The 22,129-nt window shown below is 35.8% G+C and overlaps 1 protein-coding gene across 1 annotated transcript in view; it reads left to right on the top strand.

Annotated features, from left to right (window-relative positions):
- The window catches only part of LOC106472436 (titin-like), a 17,506-nt gene extending 4,699 nt beyond the window's left edge, over positions 1-12,807 (top strand). Inside the window, exons 2-5 of the mRNA XM_022401008.1 lie at positions 1,692-2,027; positions 5,334-5,603; positions 6,438-6,716; positions 12,498-12,807. Coding sequence (XP_022256716.1) covers positions 1,692-2,027; positions 5,334-5,603; positions 6,438-6,716; positions 12,498-12,724 — 1,112 coding nt within the window. The 3' untranslated portion in view covers positions 12,725-12,807. The remainder of the gene's footprint in view (positions 1-1,691; positions 2,028-5,333; positions 5,604-6,437; positions 6,717-12,497) is intronic.
- Positions 12,808-22,129: the final 9,322 nt, after the last annotated feature.

The following is a 22,129-nucleotide window of genomic DNA, read 5'->3' as shown; positions in this document are numbered from 1 at the left end:
CAGTAATGTTACATGGAAGTGATTCACAGTAAAGGTTTGGTCTAGTTTTAATACTGTATGTTTCTTCACTGGTACAACTTATTGATCTAAGCCAGTAATGTTAGATGGAAGTGATTCACAGTAAAGGTTTGGTCTAGTTTTAATACTGTATGTTTCTTCACTGGTACAACTTATTCATCTAACCCAGTAATGTTACATGGAAGTGATTCACAGTAAAGGTTTGGTCTAGTTTTAATACTGTATGTTTCTTCACTGGTACAACTTATTGATCTAAGCCAGTAATGTTAGATGGATGTGATTCACAGTAAAGGTTTGGTCTCGAAACGTCGCCCAATAAACTATTTTAAACGAAATGATTTTCTCTTCTCATTTACTTTCCAGTTTTAACCACCTTTGCATTTCTTGTTTGAAATTATATATTTTTTCCTAGTGAAACAAATTGCAGATTACCGTTTGATTTTTGAATTACAAAATATAGTAAACGCAGTCAAAAACTGCCAAATTTCATTAGCAGGATTCACGTTATGAAACAACGATATGAAAAAAATGTTTGAAATTGTCTGAAACAAGTTTCAATGAGCGCAGTACAATATACATAACTCCACGAATTAATGTATAGCTACCTCATGTAAGCTGAGAAGTTTTAATGGTTTTAACTGTTATTCTTTGTTTTTCTCCAAAATCCTTATCAAAAGTTGTAATTAAAGTTTTAATCTTTATTGTTTTATGTATTGAATTCACAATAATTTTGTACTAAGGCTTTCTTCTTTCATAACATATACTTTTTCTACTATTAGTGGTAAATTATTCATATTTTACAAGTTTTTACTACACATATTAGTTTGGGGGGGGGGTTGAGTTTGTTTGTAATCAAGCACAAAGCTACACAATGCGCTATCTGTGCTCTGCCCACCACGGGTATCGAAACCCGGATTATAGCGTTGTAAGTTCGCAAACATACGGCTGTGCCACTGGGGGACTTTTGGTTGGGAGCACTTCTAATTATATCAGGTATCACGTTTACCTTTCTGAAACAAATATTTTTAGGTATATGTATATTACTATACAGTTAAACTTAACATTTCTTTACTTTGACTAAAGACACCCCCTCGTAGATAAGCTGTAAGTTTACGAACTTACAATGCCTGGTTCGATTTCCCGCGATAGATAGAAAGCAGATAACTCATTAGATAGGTTTGCGCTAAAACAAACAACCAAATGAGTATATTTTAAACTCAAATAGATAAGAATAGACGGCAAACATATCTATGTATCGTCTCGTTATTTTTACAGTATATCTACCATAATGATATGTGTAAAGAAAACTGACATGCATAGGCGTAGGAAGCAGTACGATATTAGTAGGGCTATAATTATAAGTGAGTGTGGTAGGGCTAGGGGGTTGTTTGGTGTAATTATAATCCCAAATACAGATATGCATAAAAAGTCCAAATAGTTTCCTACGTCCATGTTTACGTTTATTTTAATGCATCTTTCTGTTTTGTTTTTTATTTAATTGAAGTTTGTTATTGGAACAAAAACTGATGACAGGTATTTGGCTAAAAGTAGCATACAGGGAAATAAACACACTCTTGTAATAACAGAAGAAAAAAGTGACAGATACAAGTTCTTATTTTTGCTTTTACAAGGAGTTATAAAGGAAAACAAAATAAGAAATATTTGATTTTCAGACCCACCAGAGGACCCATTTCTTGAAATCGATGGAAAGAAACTACATTCTCAAGCAACAATATCGGTTAAAGAACTGACCCTTTTATCTGTTAAGTGCGTGGCTCGTTATGCTGTACCCCCAGTGCAGCAAATCCACTGGTCTTTAGACACAACAAACATTTCCTCCAATAGCGAACTTCTGGTTGAATTCCTCCCGGAAGAGAATACATACGTTAGCTGGAGTGTGGTGACATTTAATGTGACAAGAACATTTCATAAAAAGGACCTCGTTTGTTACGTCCATCACGAGTTGTGGCCTCAAGCTGTCGCCGTCAGTGCCTCCCTGGACGTTTTGTGTAAGTACCATTTTTCTGTCATGCAATTTTAACGCTGGTAATAATATGAGGATCTAACTTTATTTTCTCGTACAGCCCTAACAGTTAAATGTAAATGTGATTTATTGATCCTGTAATTAGTCGTATGTAATGTACTCGAACCACCTTTAAAATAACTCGCTCATATACGCCATATATTACACAGTATATAATATCCTAGTACAATGAGAATTTATGTTAATTAAAATCAACTCATTCTGTTTGAACAATTTCACTACAGATTGAACTGTTAAGCTTGCTGCTCAGAAGTTGGATTAAAATCGTTGTATTGAATTAAAATCTTACTATTAGTTGTGTTTAGAAAGTGGAAAATTAAACAAAAGGTATTGTTGTTTTGACTTAGCTTAGTGTGAAATTACTTTGGTATATCAGTCCTTAGGATAGCAACGAGCGCTTGTGAAAATATTTTTCCCGAACTTTCATAGATGACGTTATAAGTCACACCTTTGTAGAAGTTCCATGTGATAAATAAACCAACGAATTACTAGAGTTGTCTTTGTATTAGTTAATATGTTGCAGGGTTATTTATGTAAAATAATATACCAGAATTAATATCCGCTCTTAAGCAATACATTATTTAAAGAGAAATCCTGAAAAGGGAATATTTATAAATTGTATCTAAGACAAATAATGATATTGGTGATTTCATTGAACTGGTGAAGAAAGCAAGGCTAAAAATGTTAAGATTGTTCATCGAATTAATTAACCTGAATTCCAATATAAGGTATGAGTTACGACTATAAATCCGAAGTGTTGTAAATAGCCTTATTTTAATTTTTGAGATTCTGAATACCTTTGACCTTTAATGAAAGCTTTGATTTTAAAAGAGGTGTGACTTCGATCTTGGAAAATAGAATAGTTTTGCTTCAGTGTCTGAAGTCTTTGAATATATTTTTTTTTTTACTTAGGATTATTAGGATAATCAAAGAACAGAAATAATAAAAGTAAATAACTCTCGTTAAACGCTTTAAAATATTCTAAACATATTGAAGTGTTCTAGTTTTAGTGCATACAGTATATATTTCAGTAGAAAGTTAAAACTAGATTCAATATCCTCATAAAATATTCCTCTAAATAATGTAATATTTACGTATTCAGTGGTGAACATTTCGTGCATAAAAGTAATCACTGACACAATGACTGCAACTTTCTGCTAGGCTCATGGTGATTGACTTCATAAAAGTAATCACAGACACAATGACTGCAACTTTCTGCTAGGCTCATGGTGATTGACTTCATAAACTAATCACAGACACAATGACTGCAACTTTCTGCTAGGCTCATGGGGATTGACTTCATAAAAATAATCACAGACACAATGACTACAACTTTCTGTTAGGCTCATGGGGATTGACTTCATAAAAGTAATCACAGACACAATGACTACAACTTTCTGCTAGGCTCATGGTGATTGACTTCATAAAAGTAATCACAGGCACAATGACTACAACCTTCTGCTAGGCTCATTGGGATTGACTTCATAAAGTAATCACTGACACAATCACTACAACTTTCTGCTAAGCTCATGGGGATTGACTTCATAAAAGTAATCACTGACACAATCACTACAACTTTCTGCTAGGCTCATGGGGATTGACTTCATAAAAATAATCACAGACCCAATGACTACAACTTTATGCTAGGCTCATGGGGATTGACTTCATAAAAGTAATCAACCTTCTGGTAATGTCAAGTTTTATACCTAAACTTTTATTTAATCCTTTCTCATATCATCCGAGACTCTTTTTTTTTAATTTGATACTCTCTCATTTCGTAACATTTTTCAGTTTAATCACACAGTATTTTTGTGTATTATTTTTAGTTTCACAGTCGATCTATTGCGTTGGTAACATGTTTTGTACGTCTTAATAATTATAACTGATTTTATCTCTGTACTATTAAAGCATGAACATTTCGATAAGTAACTATGTACAATGGTCTAATTTAGTGACATGTGGGAAATCCATTTATAGACTGGTCCTTAATTTTGTTTTTATAATATTCAAACAGTTCATGATGAGAAAATAATTAAATCAATGACTGTGTGCTATAAAACTATAATAGAGAATGCATTTCATTGGCTGCTTCAGCTGATTTTAATTAAAGAGTAAAGTCTTTGTGGCACTCTATGTGTGATGCATGAATCAAAGGCTCCAGCAATAACGATACTTTCATAAAACATATATTAAGAACACTAAATGAGTGAGAATTAATGGTAATACGAACTTGTTCATTATTAGAACATATGACCAATTGTTTTATATCTAACAACATACTTCGTTGCAGCGCTCCGCACGCAAGAGTTGCGTAAACGAACTCTCAAGATGTCACTGATAATGAAAGCATGACTTTCGCTAATAATGTGTTTCGCTAGCTGTAGGGCGACAATAGCTGGTAAATGGGTTAAGTAGTGGTCTTCCAGACAAGCAAACACATAGACAGAAACACGGGTCTATGTGGAGAGTATTAACTGTCAATTAAAATTCCAGTTCAAAGTATATTTGACTAAAAATAAATGAATTATCCCACAGTGAGAGCACAATAACCACTGAAATTTCAATAAGTAAGTTAAGAAGAAAAAAAAAAGACCTTAGTGGCTCAGCAGTAATTCTGACGGCTTTTAACGCCCAAATCCGAGTTTTAATACCTGTGGTGGGCACAGCACAGATAGCTCATTGTGTAGCTTTGTGTTTAACAACAAACAAACAAAAGAAAACTTCCAAAGATACAAATTAATAAACGTTATCACAGAAGTAATTGTTTGTTTGTTTTGTAATTAAGCACAAAGCTACACAATGGGCTATCTGTGCTCTGCCCACCACGGGTATCGAAACCCGGTTTCTAGCGTTGCAAGTCCGCAGACATACGGCTGTGCCACTGGGAGGCCCAGAAGCAATTACCCATGCTCATCATGACCGCAAATGTATATATACTTAATGAAATATATATCTAATACTTTATGAACGACATTCTGTTTTCTTCAGGACGAAAACTTCTATACATATAATTAATTTTTTTAGTATAAAGATTTCAACCTGTGAAGAATATATCTATGTATATTTGAATAATAAAATCGTTAGACACATGTATCTATCTATGTCTTCGTGTATTATATTCCATCATTTTTGGTTATAAATATGAAAAAAAGTTTGAAGTACCAGTACATGATAACATTAGAATTCCACGTTCTATTTGTAAACAAAGATCAGTAAAAGCATAATAATTAATTTCCTTAATGATTAATCTTTTTTTTTTTTGTCCTCATAGATGTACCATCATTTTCCATTAGTCGGGAACCACCGTTTGGATTTCCTGTAGTCGAGGGTATGTCCGTATCTCTTCAGTGTGACATTGACGCTAACCCTCCAAGCGTTGCGAAATGGCTTAAAGACGAGGGATCCTCGCCTTTAGCGTCCTCTGTGGACGGTATTCTGAACTTTACATCCATCAGCAGGCACAATTCTGGTTGGTACAAGTGCACGACAGAGAACCAGTTTGGATCTTTTTCGTCATTTGGCTATTTTTTAAATGTTCGGTGTAAGTACTATTATAAAAATGTTATGTGATATACAGAATTTATTCAATATGGAGTAGCAGATTTTTGTGACGAAACTTCCTTTCTCACACAGGAACAACTCTATCGTTAGTTACATATATGTGTTTACCAAAATAACGGCCTGGCATGGCCTGGTGCTTAGGGTGATCTGTGGGTCGCGGGTTTTAATCCCGTCACCGAACATGCTCGCCCTTTCAGGCGCGAGGGCGTTATAATGTGATAGTTAATCCCAGTTTTCGTTGGTAAAAGAGTAGCCTAAGAGTTGGCTAGCTGTTCCTATTTTATAAATGATAGGCTAGTGGGAAGATAGCTAGTCGAATAACTTTGCGCGAAATTCAACAAAATAAAATAATATTCTAACAAAATATTTTGGAAAATAAATCGCCTAGTATGGTAAAAATAGCACATATATTGTTATTGTAAAGTATAAACAAATAAAATAAATTATTCCAATAATCACTATCAGAGTATGAGTATCAAGAGAATTGTAAATGAATTGTTTTTATCTTCTCGATATGAAAATACTGGCAATTATTTATGAAACAAAACCTTTTAGGAAAAGTAGGAAATATTTTAGCCATTTTTCACGGACTATTAAGCGATGGGTGTATGAATCATTCATTAATTTTGTAATACTTTGGATTTTTATCGAGATGGCAAATTAAAATTTATTATTGTAATTATTTTGGAGTTATGCAAACGTATATTACGCATTAGAATTGAAACGTTCGTTAAGAAAGGCATTCTTGCTTACCCTTATAATTATATTTTGGGTTTACATTTGTTAATTAGCTCTTCGCTTTTATTTTCAAAAGATGGTGCTGAAATTGTTCAACAACCTCCTGATGTTCTCGAAGCTGATGCAGGCGATCCTTTCCGATTAGAATGTAAAGCTGATGGCAAACCGCCCCCATCTTATTGTTGGACAAGAATTAGAGAAAACAGTCGACTAGAGGGCGTTAGTATTGAGAAAGACTTATTGTTGGATACCGTTCTCTACTCTGATGCTGGACAGTACAAATGTATCGCTTCTAACACTATTGGACGAAGATTGTATACAGCTCAAACAAAAGATATCAATGTCAAAGTAAAAGGTGATTACTGGACCGACATAGAAGTATAGGTAGTTCATATAGATATTCAATGAAAATTATTATAAAACTGAGTAATTTGAAAAATAATATTACACTATTGAACGAAAGTTGAGTAGAGCTCAAACTAAAGATATTAATGTCAAAGTAACGGGTGATTATTATTTATTCCTAACGAAAACTAGGCCGATAGGGAAGTAAAGGTTCGTAAATATATATATATATATATATATTTTTTATAAATTCCGATGATTGAATTATTTAAAAAGTAAAACAAGTCTAATATACGGTGACCAGATTTTCTGGGATCCAAAGCGGGACACCTAACTGATGAATAAAAAATTCGTTGCATTATAAAATGAATATCATCTTGTTATTATACTTTTCATTAGATATTATTTCTGTTAACAAACCAGGAGTGCGTTTTGGAAACATGCAATAGAAAAGAATGACATTCAGGAAAAATAAATACCATATAATCATTATATTTCTTATTTGAAGATATTTCGTAAACAGCCTAAGATGTTTCGGACATTCAGCGCATATCCCGAAATAAAGCAAACTAATTTCATCTTGTTTTGTACTGAACGCTAATATACGACATTTTAATGATTTCGTAATATAAAGGTCAATGGCAAAACGGCTAACGCTGTTTTATGAGACAATAAACAAGCTAATTTCATATTATTACATCCTCAATAAGTATATGATTATCTATATATAGGAACGTTAATATATGAAAATGAAGGGTATTATACGAGGACAGAACAAATCTTATGTACAGTCACAGTATGGTAGTACTTACTGATATTAATTTTGATCATGCGGGACACTTAAGTTCGTTATTCCCCAAAGCGGGACATTTTCACGTCCTCTAAAAGTTTCTGGAACGTCTGGTCACATCAGTCTAATAAGATGTCTAATGTGTAGGAGGAAAAAATTTTATTAGATTTTAATTAACATATGGAACATTAGGTCCTTTAAGATTATACTCGCACACCCACCTTTAAGAAAAGTAAAAAAAAATTACCCACCCTGTATTTTCTGAAAATAAAATAAGAGATTCTTTCAAATAAATCAATACTTTTTTTTTAGATATGAAAAGAAAAGTGTAAACAGTATTCTAAGTGAGGCCTAACTACTGACTTGTATAGAGTTAAGTAACTCTTTTATCTTGCAATCAGTATGTCTATAAATACACCATAAAATTCTGTAAGTTTTTAATAGCAAAAGAGTACTGCTTTGATAACGTTAGTGAATTTTCCACCATCATGCCAATGATGAGTCCCGATCCATATTAAGCGTGTGAACCAAATTGCGATAAATCAAATGCGTTATCTCGTACTTACTGTTATTAATAACCACTTGTCAAACCCTTGTCCTTCCTATCAATTGAATTGAAGAATAGGTTAAACAATCGCCAAGTCCTTTTATATTCTTATTTTAAGAGGATGAATGACGTTTCGGGCTAGCGCTCTTCATCAGATGGAAACCTCATCAATCCTCTGAAAATAAGAATATTAAAAACTTGGCGATTGTTTAACCTATTCTTCAATTCAATTGAATTTCGATATCTTTGTCGCCCATGCGATTAACTATATATTTCTTCTTATCAATTGATCCAAGATATTCTGTAATTTTCTCAGTGAATCTAGAAATTCTTAAGAGTTTAATGTCGTCAGTAAACTATATTCATTTATTAATTATGTGTCTGTCAACATGATAATGTAAAATACTGTGGTAAGTTATATTTTCAATGTTTTAATTAAGATTTGCAAGAGAGAGAGAGAGCTAATCATGACATGATGATGATGCAATATACCTACATAAATTAATAAAATTTAATTATCTGTATTTTGTGAAACGGGTGGGGTACGATATGGTTTGATAGTTAAGTTAGTTTAGTTCACTTTCACAAACGTTATTCAGTGTAAGAAGTGAGAATTATCGCATCTATTCTATTATTCAGTTACGCGGTGAGTTAGAGTGTTTGTTTGTCAATCTAAGCTAAGTTAGTCTTCGAATTCGAGCTGAAACGTTGAACTTGAAGTCAAGTCCACATTAGTTTCGGAGGTTCTGCTGAAACATTATTTGTGAGCTAAGGCGTACAAGTGAAAGTAGCTGTGGCTAACGTTATTGGAGAAATATATGAATTCGTTATGGTTATCTGGACTGGTCTTGGCATTATTTTTACCAAATAATCCAAAAGAACTGGAACAACAATAGAATATGTCACAATACCAGTGTGAGAAGTGGGATAATTCTGATATAAAAAATTAACTACTTTTCAAGATGAGATGATAACGATGCAAAATCGAAGCTTTTCTAAAAAAGATAAAACAAAGGAAGGTCAAGAGGAAAAAGACAAAAAATTAAACAACAAGAAGAAAGAAACAGAAAATTAAAAGAACAGGGCATAACATTAAAAGAAATTCCAAAAGAAACAGACTGGAAATGAAAAATTAGAAGAAAGAGAGAGAGAGATTAAGAAGGCAAAGAAGAAATGTAGATAAAATTAAAAGAAGACTAAGAAGAAATTTATAGAAAATTGGAAGGTCATCAAGAGGTAAGAGAGAAGAATGTAAAGGAGGAGTTAAAAGAATGAGAAGTAATATTTAAATAATTAAAAACAAAAATACATATGATTGAATAGAAGACCGATAAAGCTACTGGAGATATATAGAGAGAGATTACAAGAAGATTGAAAAGGAATAGAAAGGATGTAATAACAAAAAACAATCAAATGACAGAATAAGAGATTTGGAAAAAGAAATGGTAAATGCAAAAATCAAACCTGCTACACCTCTTTCTGCATCCACCCAAGAATTCTAATCTAAAACACCATTTAATATTAAATATGGTCGGCGCCTGTTACACTACTGCAGTGCCCACTGTTACTGAAAGACCTTCCTGGACTACTCTAGTTTTCAGAGGCACACGAATCTCCAGTTGGTGTCTTGAAAATTCCTAATAGAAACCATGATCGATATCATACTGAAACACCGAAAATTCCTGCACTTATGGGCCCGAATCTCGAATCTTTTAAGTACCTAGCGACGCCTCTATCAGTTATGTTACTGTAAAAATCAGTTCCAGAGTTTAGCCAGCCAGTTCATCAATATAATATCCAATCAAGAAACTAATGGACTATGATGGAAAGGTACTATAAGAAGTATATCAGGCTCAGTTTGAAATATTTTCCAAAGCGAACAAGTGGAATAGGGAGCAACAAGCTATTCATTTAAAATGACCAGCTTTAACAACATTAAGTAACCTTACAGCTGAGGGTTGTAACAACTATCAAGCATTGGAAACTGCCTTATCGAAAAGGTTTGGAATGACACACCAGATAGAATACTTATCCAAAGGAAAGACATGTAACAGGGTACACAGGAAAGAAGCAAACGTAGCCGAACTTGCAAAGGATTTGGAAAGGCTTGTCCAATTATCTTACCCGTGTGATCAATGTGAAATGGTGGGTTTGTTGGCATATTTATAGATTATAGTTTATAGATGCCATAACATATGAGGATATAAGAATAAGGCTGAAGCAAATTAGATATGCAACTTTAAAGGAAACTCTGCATGTGGCGATGGAATTTGAATCCATTAAAGTTGCATATAAGCAACTAAAGTTACGTCTTGGAGTTGCGGGATTATAAAATTGAGTAGTATTGAAACATCAACTCCCCCTGGCGATAATATAGAAGAACTGAAAGGATTGGTTAGACAACTAATTACACAGCATGGATAAAATAAGCTACAAGACAACGGGAGTTTTAAGTGTAACTTGAAATGATATATTGCTAGGGATTGCAGACAAAAGCCTATAGAAAATAACTCCTCCAAAACGATGTCAGTAAAAGGGAAGTGTTATAACTGTGGGAAATATGGCCATTACAGCCGATACTGTGAAGAAAGAATCAACATCTGTTAATAAACCAAGGATACCCTACGGATGAAATTTTGAGACCAACCAGATGTGAACTTGCCTCTAGAGAAAATGGATTGATGTGAACAGCAACAGGAAAGTTGGAAGTCAACCTCACTGTGGAAAACTTCAATACACATCATGATGTGTGGATAATTGGTACATAGAAAGTGAGCATATTAAGAATGTGGAAACTCATGTGAGTTTAGACTACCTTTGAATAGTTTCACAGCCTATGACCAGGAAACCTCTGTGCACTACCCAGCAATTATGCCACCAGAGATTGAACTATCAGTAAGTACGGAACCACAATACAATATAATACAACATAGTAGAAGTTGGGTGGTCCAAGCCAAAGGTCATTCATCATGATCATCTGTGAGAGCATGTTGGTGCGGGAAACGACAAAGTCTATAGCTTGAGAAGATTTCATTATAAGTAACTCAACCTGCTGGAGAGCACAAGATTCGTTTTGAGTATTAATAAGGATGGAGCACAAACCACAAAAAATATTATTTGGTGACTGTACAGTTTAGAGACAGTAAGTAAAAAAAAAGATCATCAAAGATAAAAAAAGACGATACAAAATACTTAATAGTCCACAAGTATCAGTATGTTAATTCTGTACATTGGCTACTTATACAATATAAAGCTCTGTAGTTTATACGTGCAGGTATAATAATTAGTTGAATTATAATGCTATGTTTACTATTTTTAATAACATATGCAATGTTTTGATCACAAGAAAAGCATTAATGATAGTATGCTCATATTACAGATTCCATGAACAGAAATGTCAAAATAACTTTTACCTTTAATCTAAACTTGGCATTTTTTTTCTCAAGTTCTATAATTCGAAGCAAATTTTGTATGATCATTAAAATGAGACACATTTATAAAGGTCTCAGATTTCTTTGTGCCACATTCTAGAGATAATAGGATCACAGGACATAACATTTGAAAAAGACAGGCCATAGGTTCCAGTTAAAACAGTTTTATTTTTTAACAAGGTGATTACATATGGAATGAATTGCTATCGGCAGTCGTGGACACCAGTAATAGGGGAATTGATTTCCTGGAAAATAAAGGGTGGGCTGAAATTTTTGCTTGTTTTCAAAGATAGAGTGTAAGGGCAGCCTTGAAGGACCAAATACAATTTTAAACATTGAATGTTCTTACTTATTTTATGGCCCATCGTTGTCCATATTTTCCAGATACTGTTTTAGTGAGCAGTTCTCCCATTGATGTTTTTTGCTTTTTGGTATTATGAAGCACAGAACTTCATTAATCATTTTAAAACAACTGAAATGAATCATGTTATACTATAACGATCTTGTGCGCTGTTTGCAGTTTTTATGATTCTGAGTGCTCTTTCACTAGTTAGTTTGACTGTATATATATTTTTAGATGTAAAGTTATGGAGTACATTATGTTTTTCTGTTTTTTACTCTCACTTCTACCTTCTTCACTGCTATTACTGTACATAAGTCTTCTAATGATTAAAGTTTTTTTGCAAACAAGATTACAAATAAAACTGTTATTTTACATTTTTGTTAATTTTCTCTTTCTTGATAACTGTTTTAATTATTCTGGAAGTATATTTGTTCTCTTTCTTAAATTGTATTGTTTTTTCCTTGATTGTTAAAAGAATATTCTCTGTAAGTATAAAATACATCTTGTACTTAATATATAAAGCATCTTGGGAAAATACTTTTCTTGGAGAAGTACAAAATGTAGTTAAAATCTAATCTTAACTGCATGTAAAATAATGTTTTCCTCTTTATGATTATATAAAACTTTGTTATACTAGATACATTGAAACCTAAGCCAAATTTCTTCTGGTTCTTTGTCAGGTAGACCTGAGGTTGATCCTGTGAACAAAACATTAAATGCTATAGCAGGAAAGTCTGCAAAGCTCTTTGTTCGATTCTGTGGTAATCCCCGTCCATATCGTGCCATCTGGATCTTACGTCACCTAGCACTCAGTCCTGGAGATACTATCTTGCCTTATATAGCGCACAATGCAACAGTGAGTGTATGTGTGTGTGTGTTTGTGTGTCATTATCAATTTGTAATATAAGAATGAACCAGGTGACAGAAACTTTTAATCACAACATATCATGTCCACTCCTTATCCCACAAACAAAACCTACTAAAGTAACCAAAAACACATGAATTCATGAACACGTATTCTTCGCGTGTTGTATCAAACTTAAACCAAGAGCATACATAACATCATCAGCCAAACTGACTAGTGAATTCAGGGGTGCCTTTTAACAATAAATAATTTCAATAAAAGATTACTTCCTGTTTTTCCTAGCTACATGCCAATAATTTATAATATTATATATAAATTTGATGTATCATCTAGCTGCATCGATATAAATAATGTATGCTAAAATTATATTGTGGCTATCCAGGCATCTGCACCCCACTTTTCAAAATCCTAGATCTGCTACTGGCCCAAATACAAAAGTCCAGCTCTGGGCTTCAAATACTTATTACTTATTAACATTAATGATTTGACCACTTATTTGCAAACTCATAACAATTATGAACACCTGAATCAAGTAACTTTTATCATTCACAGTTTCTCAAATTTCTTAATTTAGGTACAAGACAATGATGTGCCTAGGAATGGTGGAAGTGGGGTTCCAAAGTTCCAGGCAGAAAAAGAAAATATATATATATATATATATATATGATAATCATTAACAGTTGTAAAAATCTATAAATACGGTCACTGACCCTGATACTATAACATCAGTTTATTAGCATGTTTTGCCGATAGTTTTGTGGATGATCAACATCACTTTGTAACATATATATATGAAATATAATTCTCAGAGACGCAATTGAAAAAATACCCTAAAGTATCTATGAATTTCCTACATTTTGATCTGATGACAGTCATCGACATCGTAATATAAACAGTTGTGTTACAATTGCTGAAATGACAATAAACAATTATTTGCAATTTTAAATGATGATATTTGGCTTGAAAGTTCAAACATTGATGATCTTTGTTAACAAGCAAATTATTTCAAACTTAGCAGTCCTTCCAGTACATCTGGGAAGAAAAGTAGGATTTTTTTTAAGAGTGAGATTTTACAAGTACGTAAGGTACCTGAAGATATGCTCTTAAGGTCTTAAAAACAATTTATTTTTGCCTAGACTAAAAAGGACAGGACTGTTATAAATAGTAATAAAAAATATGAAAAATATGGAAATTTATCTAAAAATAACTAATTTATAAGGGAGAAGTAGAAGATGCCAAAAGAGTAGTTGAAAATAGGAAAGTAGCCATGGGCATATTGGAAGGTTTGTTCCTGTTGTGAAAATTCGAGCCTATGTGGCTTGCGGCATGCAAACTCATTGATGAATCCCTCAGTGTATATTGCCAAATTCCTGTGGACGTGCATAAGGGCAAGGTTAGCCAGCTTTTCATTGCCACAGTTCAACTGAAGAGAGGTTTCATCTGCATTAAACCACTATGTGATCTGTCACTGGAACAACTGGTCTCTGACAGTGTAGTCAGTGTGGCAAACACCATTCTCACATTTGGTAGAATGTGCTGCTAGCAGGACAGTGTATATACAGAGGCCTTCTTGTCCTTTCTTAGCCTTCTGTTCCCATCTCAGCTTCCACATGTGCATTTCACTTCCCACACTTGCTAGAGCAGGTAGGCCATCCTTGGATTAACTGTCTAGCCCTTTAATATGAACATATAGGTTGTTATGACTTAAGTGACCACCACTAGTAGTACAATGTTAAGACCTAATAGTGCCACAATGTGATGGACCGTAAGGCACTTTCACAACTCATTATGTAGATGATTTAAAAGTGGCACAGTTATGCGTCATCTGTAATAGTTGTTTGGCTCATCACATGGTAGATTCTCACAATGCTGCTGTCATCCACAGTGATGTGGTATGCTAGGTTCAATGCTCATATTACCACACAACTGTTGTGCCTCATAAAACCACTGTGGTACTGGTTGACGTAAGCTCTAACATTGTTAAGTGCACCAACAACCACATTAATTTCACTAATTGTATTAGTTATGTCCTTCAAATTGGCTTGCTGGCTAGTGGTCAAGGCTCTCAGGTGGGCCAGATTCTTGTTTATGATCACAAGGGCAAGAATAGATTTGGAGGCATTTATGGTCAGTAGAAAATATTTGGAATATATCGATCATTGAACTGGCTGCTTCTATAATCTCAAAACATGAAACAAGGGGATAGTGAATAAGTTGATATGTTTCCAATGCATCTAACTGTTGCACCTACCTTTTTGGGCAAATATCTTTGAAGTTGCTATTCAACGTGTTCAGCTGTGCACATTCAATGGCATGATCTAATGTGCATTTTCTCTTTGAATGTGTATCAAAAAAGTTGCAGCACAGATAGTCCTTCGTGTACCTTTGTGCTTAACTCAAAACAAACAAACTAACAGCAATTATGGTTAACAAATAGAAAATCAATGCCAGTATTGGATCTAATAAATCTGTAATTGTAAACATCCAAAGTTCTAACAGATTATGAGAATAGCAAAAATAATAAGTTGGTAGCAAGTGGTTCACAGTTTAAAAGTATAACACATAGGAAAATTAAAGGCCCTCTGAATATGGAAAGTGATGGTGCCCTAATCACTGAAATCAGTATATCATAATTCATTAACTCTTAGTTCTTTTTCTTCTTTTTTAATCTTTATAAAGTTTGTTTTTGTAGAAGAAACCAAGAAACCACCCTGTGCACACACTTGCAAAAACGCCATAAACTTCCTGTTAATAAATTTAAAATGAATGACTATGAATAGATCCCTAAATTCTGTTATCTCTTTTTCCCCACTGCTAAAAATTCAGTTAAACGTTCCAAGCTATATTTTTTTCAACTATCACATACAAGGCTTCTGTTTTTCAAAACCTTCAATATAAGAATCCTTTTCTAAATTTCAGGGATAATCACCCTTTAAAACGATGTTAAGTGACATATATAAAGCACAAAAACCAAAGTTTTTTCCTAAAAAGAAGATATGCAAGCTGTTCTCATTTTTGATAGATCTATACAAATATTGGATAGGTGTCTTGCGATCAGAGAATTGCTAATGTTACTCCAAATTTTAAAGTGGATGATTAGAGTTGTTTTGAAACCAATTAATCTTATTTACATTATATGTTTCCTGGAATGATGAAAAGGTGACACAAATTTTCAAAAAGCTTTTGATTAGACATTGCACAAAAGAGTATTAAAGAAAATCACATCTGTGCAGGTTGGGGAAAGACTAATAAAGTGGACTGTAGGATGGTAGAATGGGAGGAAGCAAAAAGTTGTTATTAAAAGAATTCAATTTAACCTGCTTTCTTATTACTAGTGGAGTGTCTCAGGGGGTCATTTCATGGGCCTTTATTTGATTTTTCATGTTTACATTAATGATATTGATAGGGACATAATTAATAAATTATTAAAGTATGCATGTAACATTAAAGTTAACATTTTCCTAATCTGAAAATGTATTTCCAATAGACACCTTCACAAACAGAATAGCTAGATCTCATGAACGTCTGCCTATGAAATTTGCATGCCACTAGCTTTGAACTAACTCCTACCTAAAATTCACGTACTGAACGTGAACTACACTGTTGCATGGTGACATCATCATGCGACAGTGGCCCTCCACCAATATGAGCACGACACAACCTCCATGCACAATTACTCATCTTAAGCACTTGCACGTCAAATAACTTCATTCTTAGATGAGGCAAGAAGAAGGCATATCAGAAGTGGGAAAGTTGGGTGGGAATATGTATGGAGGTGAGTATCTCTCAGAAATACATTTCAGGTTAGAAAAATGTTAACTTCTGAGATGATACCTCACCTCTACATACAGAATAGCTAGAATCCGATATATATTGACTTGGTGGAGGGGCCAGTGCAATTTTATAACTAGATGAGCTCCCTTCAGAAAGTACCTGAAGGAAAAGCCCATTGGACACCCAATGACAAGGGCTTCTTAGGGGCACACCCTTGGGAGGGTACATCTTGTCTCAACCAAAGTACATTCTTTGCCTGGAATGTAAATGGGGAGAGGCAAATAAGCCCAAGGGTTGTAGGGATGGATGGAATAAAACATGATCATCCAAGCATTTGCACACAAGTGATCAGTTAGCCAATAAGTGTAGTGTGGATAGGGTGTAATTACACTGTATGGGGTGTACTCACCTGGACAGACTTAGGCTGCAGGAGGAGGACATACCACCTGCACTACACTTACAGTGTCATCACTACCCTACTTCCCACTGTATTATGCTAAGACCAATCAGTGAGGAGCTCTTTAAGGTCCACTTCCCAAGCATCTAGAATGTGGTAAGGAGCACAGCTCCATTTGAATAGGAGGGATACATTCACGTTGGGGAGACCCGGAGAAATGCCTGGATACCTAAAGGATGCTTGTCATAAAGGTCTTTTACTGGAAACAGTGCAGTAGGCGACCATGAAACCATATTTTTAAAAGCCAGAAAGCACAAGCCAAAGAAGTGGGCAGTCTTTGATAGTCAATGGAATGGTACAGTCTGGATTTTGTAATTGAGTAAACTTGTATACCAGAGGGATACCTCTAGTGGTCTTATAGAACACCACATCTCGACAAGTAACGAATTTGATCCAACGAAATATGAAAGAACCTGTGAGCATCAATATTCAGGGAAGAATACTACAACTGGAGGAATTGACAGACCCATCTGATAAGGGTAGAAGATGATATGTCCCTGGATGAAGAGGGGTCTGAGGATAGAAACAGACAATGATGGGGACCCTGAAAGGGAGAAGTTCATGCCAAGTAACACTGAACAACCCAAACTGGACACAGGATCCAATTCAGATCTGAATAAGCATAGAGGTGAGAGATAATAGGAAGACAGATATGAAAGAAAGAACGGTCACTTTCCTAAGTGCCTGAAGTCTGAGGGAGAAAGGAATGATCCAGGTAGAGGAATAAATAAGTGTGATGGAATAGAGTGCAAGAAGCATCAAGAGCATAGATATCTAAATGATGATGGCCACAGATGAGAAGGAGAGGGACGAAACTCTGAAGAGAAAGGTGGTATAAAGATCAAGAAGTCAACAGCTTAAACAGAGCACGTGTGAGAGCATGCAATACTAAATTAAGGTCCTAATCAGGCATGGAAGTCTGGCAAGGGTTCAGAGAAGAAGGAGTGATTGAAAGAGAGTAAAGAGGACAGGGGACGAAATCACCTTATGATAATATGAAAGGCAAAATATATTAGATAAGGCTGTCCAATATCCAGCCATGGTGAAAACTGACAAACCATGGTTGAAAAAACATGTGAAAAATGCAGAAAGGTGGATCGCAGTAGTAGAGCCAGGAGAAAAAGAGCAACAGATGGATCAACAATGAAACACCTGCCACTTATTTTGAGAGAAAGAAAAAAAATGGAAGGATGACAGAAATGGGATAAGGTTGCTTGATTGAAGAGTCCAGCCCTAAGGGCGATGGACCAGATAAATCCCATATGTTGAGATAAAGGGATAATACCACCTAAATAAAAAAGGGAAATGTGAGGTGGAAACAATAGAGAGGGGACACTGTGTAGACGAAGGAGGTCTGGATGACAAATGAAGAAGTAGAGGAAACCAAGGCTGAGCTAGCCAAATAGATGCCACCAGTAGAACCCAACAAGAAGTGTTGCATATGAAGGCGAGGACCCGAAAGAGGAGTCAAAGAAGAGAATAGGCATACAGCAAAAGAGGATATACCAGTTTGGGCTGAGAGCATTGACAGCCAGTGTCAAAGGATGAAGAACTAGTGACCAAAAAAGAGAAAGCTTTGAGGTGAGAAGAGAGGCAAAGGTATCCATGAGAGATGTGTCCAAACAAGAGTAAAACCAATGAAAACCAAGGGTTGGAAAGGCTACACCATTGACAAAATGTAGTCCAGCCTAGAGAGGTTATATGCAACCACGTTCAGAGCTTGTGGCACATGACAAGATGAACTCAATTTTAAAGACCCAGAAGAGGAGGTCCAACACCCGAGAGCAAAGAATCCTGGAGTGAGTGCCCCTCGATGGGTGATATAAGAAACAACCAGGGAATTGTCAGCGTGGATCATGATCAACTGATTCACCAGAAGGGTTAGGAAATGGGAACATGCCAATGAAGAGTGAAAAGTATGAGCACATTAATGTGAAGTGAACTCTCTTCCCATGCCCAAATACCAGAATACATGGTACAATCCAGAGATATGCACCAACTCAAAAGAAAAGTAACTGTGAAGAGATGGAGATCAAATTGGCGGGAGGGGGTAATGGAACACAAACTGTGATATTGGCACAGTCCAGCCACCAAGGCAAAGCCTAGAGAAAAAGAGAAGGGAGGTTCACAATCAATGGATCCAGAGAAAAATTCCACTGGTCATTTAAGATTCACTGTAAGAGGTGCATGTGAGTGCACCTCAAAGGAATCACCTGGGATGCCTTGGTTCGACAAAATGAAAGAACTTCATGTGCAGGATGAAAATGAGAAGCACAAACCACGGTAACCAGATAGTCCATAGCTCACAGGTGAAGACTGAACCTGACTGAGATGAGAGTAAAAGAAAAAGCCCACATATACTAAAATCTGTGTGGGTGTGAGAATAGGCATGACATGTCATCCCAACAAAGCAGCCTCCAGCAGAAGAAGGGAAGTGTGAGAGAAGGACATCACCCAAGAATAGGCAAGTAGAAATAGAAACACAATCATAGTTCATGAAAATAGTGAGCCAGTGCCCTTATTACTTGTTTGAAGACAGAAACGGCTGACACCATGCCAAAAGGAAGAGTACATAAATGGAAGACTCGATTCCAATAGACAAAACATAAAAAATAGTCTGGAGGGTGGGGTAGTTGGGATATATAGAAAGGCATCTAACACTATACAACCATGGTCACCCATAGACCAGGTGAAAAGGACCAGTAGAGAGGAAAGAAATTCTCCATCTGGAATTGTGTAACAACAAGAAATCATTTGAGAGATGATAGGTCAATAAACAAATGCTAGCCCCAGGTCTACTTGGGGCCCACCAAGAGATGAGAGTAAGAAACCTGGGAAAGGGGTGAATATTCTCTCGATGGCATATTTGGTCAAAAGATCTGAAACCAAATCTACGAGATGCTGAAAATAAATGGGACCAGAGAGAGTAGAAAAGAAAATGGGAAGAAGAGAGAGGGAGGAGAGAAGAGAAGTTGAGAGAAAGACCATGGGTGAAAACATGAAAAACCCAGCTGTATGTACAAAAACAAAACTTGGACCAAAGACTGATGAAATGAGACATATTGGCATCTGCAGAGCCTAACACAAAGGGCTGGTCGCTGATGAGATAAGACAAAGAGCCAGATATCATATGGTGGGAGGATGGGAAGAGGAGAAAGGCATGGAAACTGAAATTCGAAAGATAGGAGTAGACTGATCAGGCCCAGGAATAGGAGTCATAGGGTGGGGTTGAGAAAGATATGAAATTAGTGAAGATAGCGAGGACTGATGCCAGACTACTTGATCCCTGATCTCCAGTGAAACACAAACACCACCGAAGACCTCCAGGTGCTCATGCCAGACTACTTGAGCTTGGGTCTCCAGTGAAACATGAACACCACTGAAGACTTCCAGGTGAAGAAAAGGAACAGAGCAGAAGTAGTGGTACAGGCTGAGATGATAAAGAGAAAGGAATGAACCACAACAGAAAACTCTTCTGGAGTGTGATGAAGTGCCTCAGGCAAAAGATGGTGGAGAAGGAATGTAAGAGGGTGATGAGAAAATAATAAAGATTAAAAACAGGGAACTATTGAACAAAGGGCCCAACCCCAAGTAGGCAAAAGAGAACCCAAAGACAAGGAATCTAGAATACGAAAGGAAGAATGGCTGGAAGGCAGGACAAAAGAGTCAAGAATCTGAGGGAGACAATGCATGTGGGTATGGGTGTGGAATTGTTCGAGAAAGGAATTAATATGAACCCTACTATTAGGCAAAGGAGTAGAAACAATTTATCCCGAGAACTAGTGTCATGGGGTTAAGAATGGGAAGGATAAAAAGACACAGATTAAAGATAAAGAAAGGAGCATACCTGAGAAATCATATCCAGAAAAAGATTGGAAGAATGTTTCCCAACTGGTAAGGTAGTACCCAAAGTAAATTCAAGTGGGGGACAGTCAGTGAAATCTGTTATCCTTATGGTCTTTCACAAACTGAAGAGAAAAGACAATGGCCAAAGGGGTGGGAGGAGTAGGCTAAATATGCATGAGGGAATCCACAACATGCTGTAATGTTCTCAACAGTCAACTAGCCTCCAGAAACCATAGTAGAAATAGGGCCTATTTTAGTAACACAGTTACTTTGACAGGACAGATTAGAAATCACTCACACTTTAGAATTTATTATGTTAATCAATGCTTTTGAAACAATACAAAGGCAGAACTAAAATGTAAGTTTCATTGATGAGTGCAAATCTCAGTAAATTGAACATAGACTTGAAACAATTAACACATCTGTTCAAGGTAAAGCAGAGGAAAAGAATGAAGTTATTTCGAGTACAAGTACTTAAGGGGAGTTAGTGTGTTCTTATTGGTGAAGGGCTATTGTTGCATGAGAATGCCATCATGCACCAGCACAATTCACGTTAAACACGTGAATTTTAAGTGGGAATTAGCTCAAGACTAGTGGCATGCAAATCTCATACTAAAAGCAAGTGTTTTATGCCCTGCTTGGGAGAAGGTGTCTAGCTTAAGCCCTGTGACAAAGAACAATTGTGCACAATGGGACCAGTTGAAGCTTGAAGATGGTATTCTTCTTTGGAGATGGGAAACTACAGATGGGAAAGTGACGACCTGGCATACGGTTATACCGAGAAAGTTACGGGAAGTTGTGCTAGGTCAATCCCATGATAGTTTAACAGGAAGACATTCCGGAGTTAAGAAGACATTGAGTCATCTATGACAGAGCTTTTACTGGATAGGTATGAGGCAAGATGTGGAAGAATGGTGCAGGACATGCAGTACATGTTGTGCTGAAAGGGGACCCAAGCATGAGGGACGTGCTCCAATGAAGTTATATCAAGTTGATGCACCAATGGAAAGAGTGGCCATTGACATTGCTGGTCCTTTGCCTCAAACTCGTGCTGGAAACAAGTACATTTGTGTGGTGATGGATTATTTCACCAAGTGGCCTGAGGCACATGCAATAGCAAATCAGGAAGCTACAATTGTAGCTTCGGCTATTAGTGTGTTGCGTCATCGAGGTCACGTGACTGGTGTGGCGCCCTCTATTTTCTAGAACTATCTTGTTTTTTCATGAATGCTCTAGTATTTACTAGATAGGGTAGGCGGGTATATATAAGAGAGGACAACGTGACGCGAGGAGAATGTAATGTGTGTGTGTAGACAGTGAGTAACTGATCTGCATTCAGAAGTATTATTGAGCACGTTCGTCGTTATAGC

The sequence above is a fragment of the Limulus polyphemus genome, unplaced genomic scaffold (genome assembly GCF_000517525.1).
Source record: "Limulus polyphemus unplaced genomic scaffold, Limulus_polyphemus-2.1.2 Scaffold5337, whole genome shotgun sequence".
NCBI classification, from domain to species: domain Eukaryota; kingdom Metazoa; phylum Arthropoda; class Merostomata; order Xiphosura; family Limulidae; genus Limulus; species Limulus polyphemus.
This window is presented reverse-complemented; position numbering and strand designations above follow the sequence as displayed.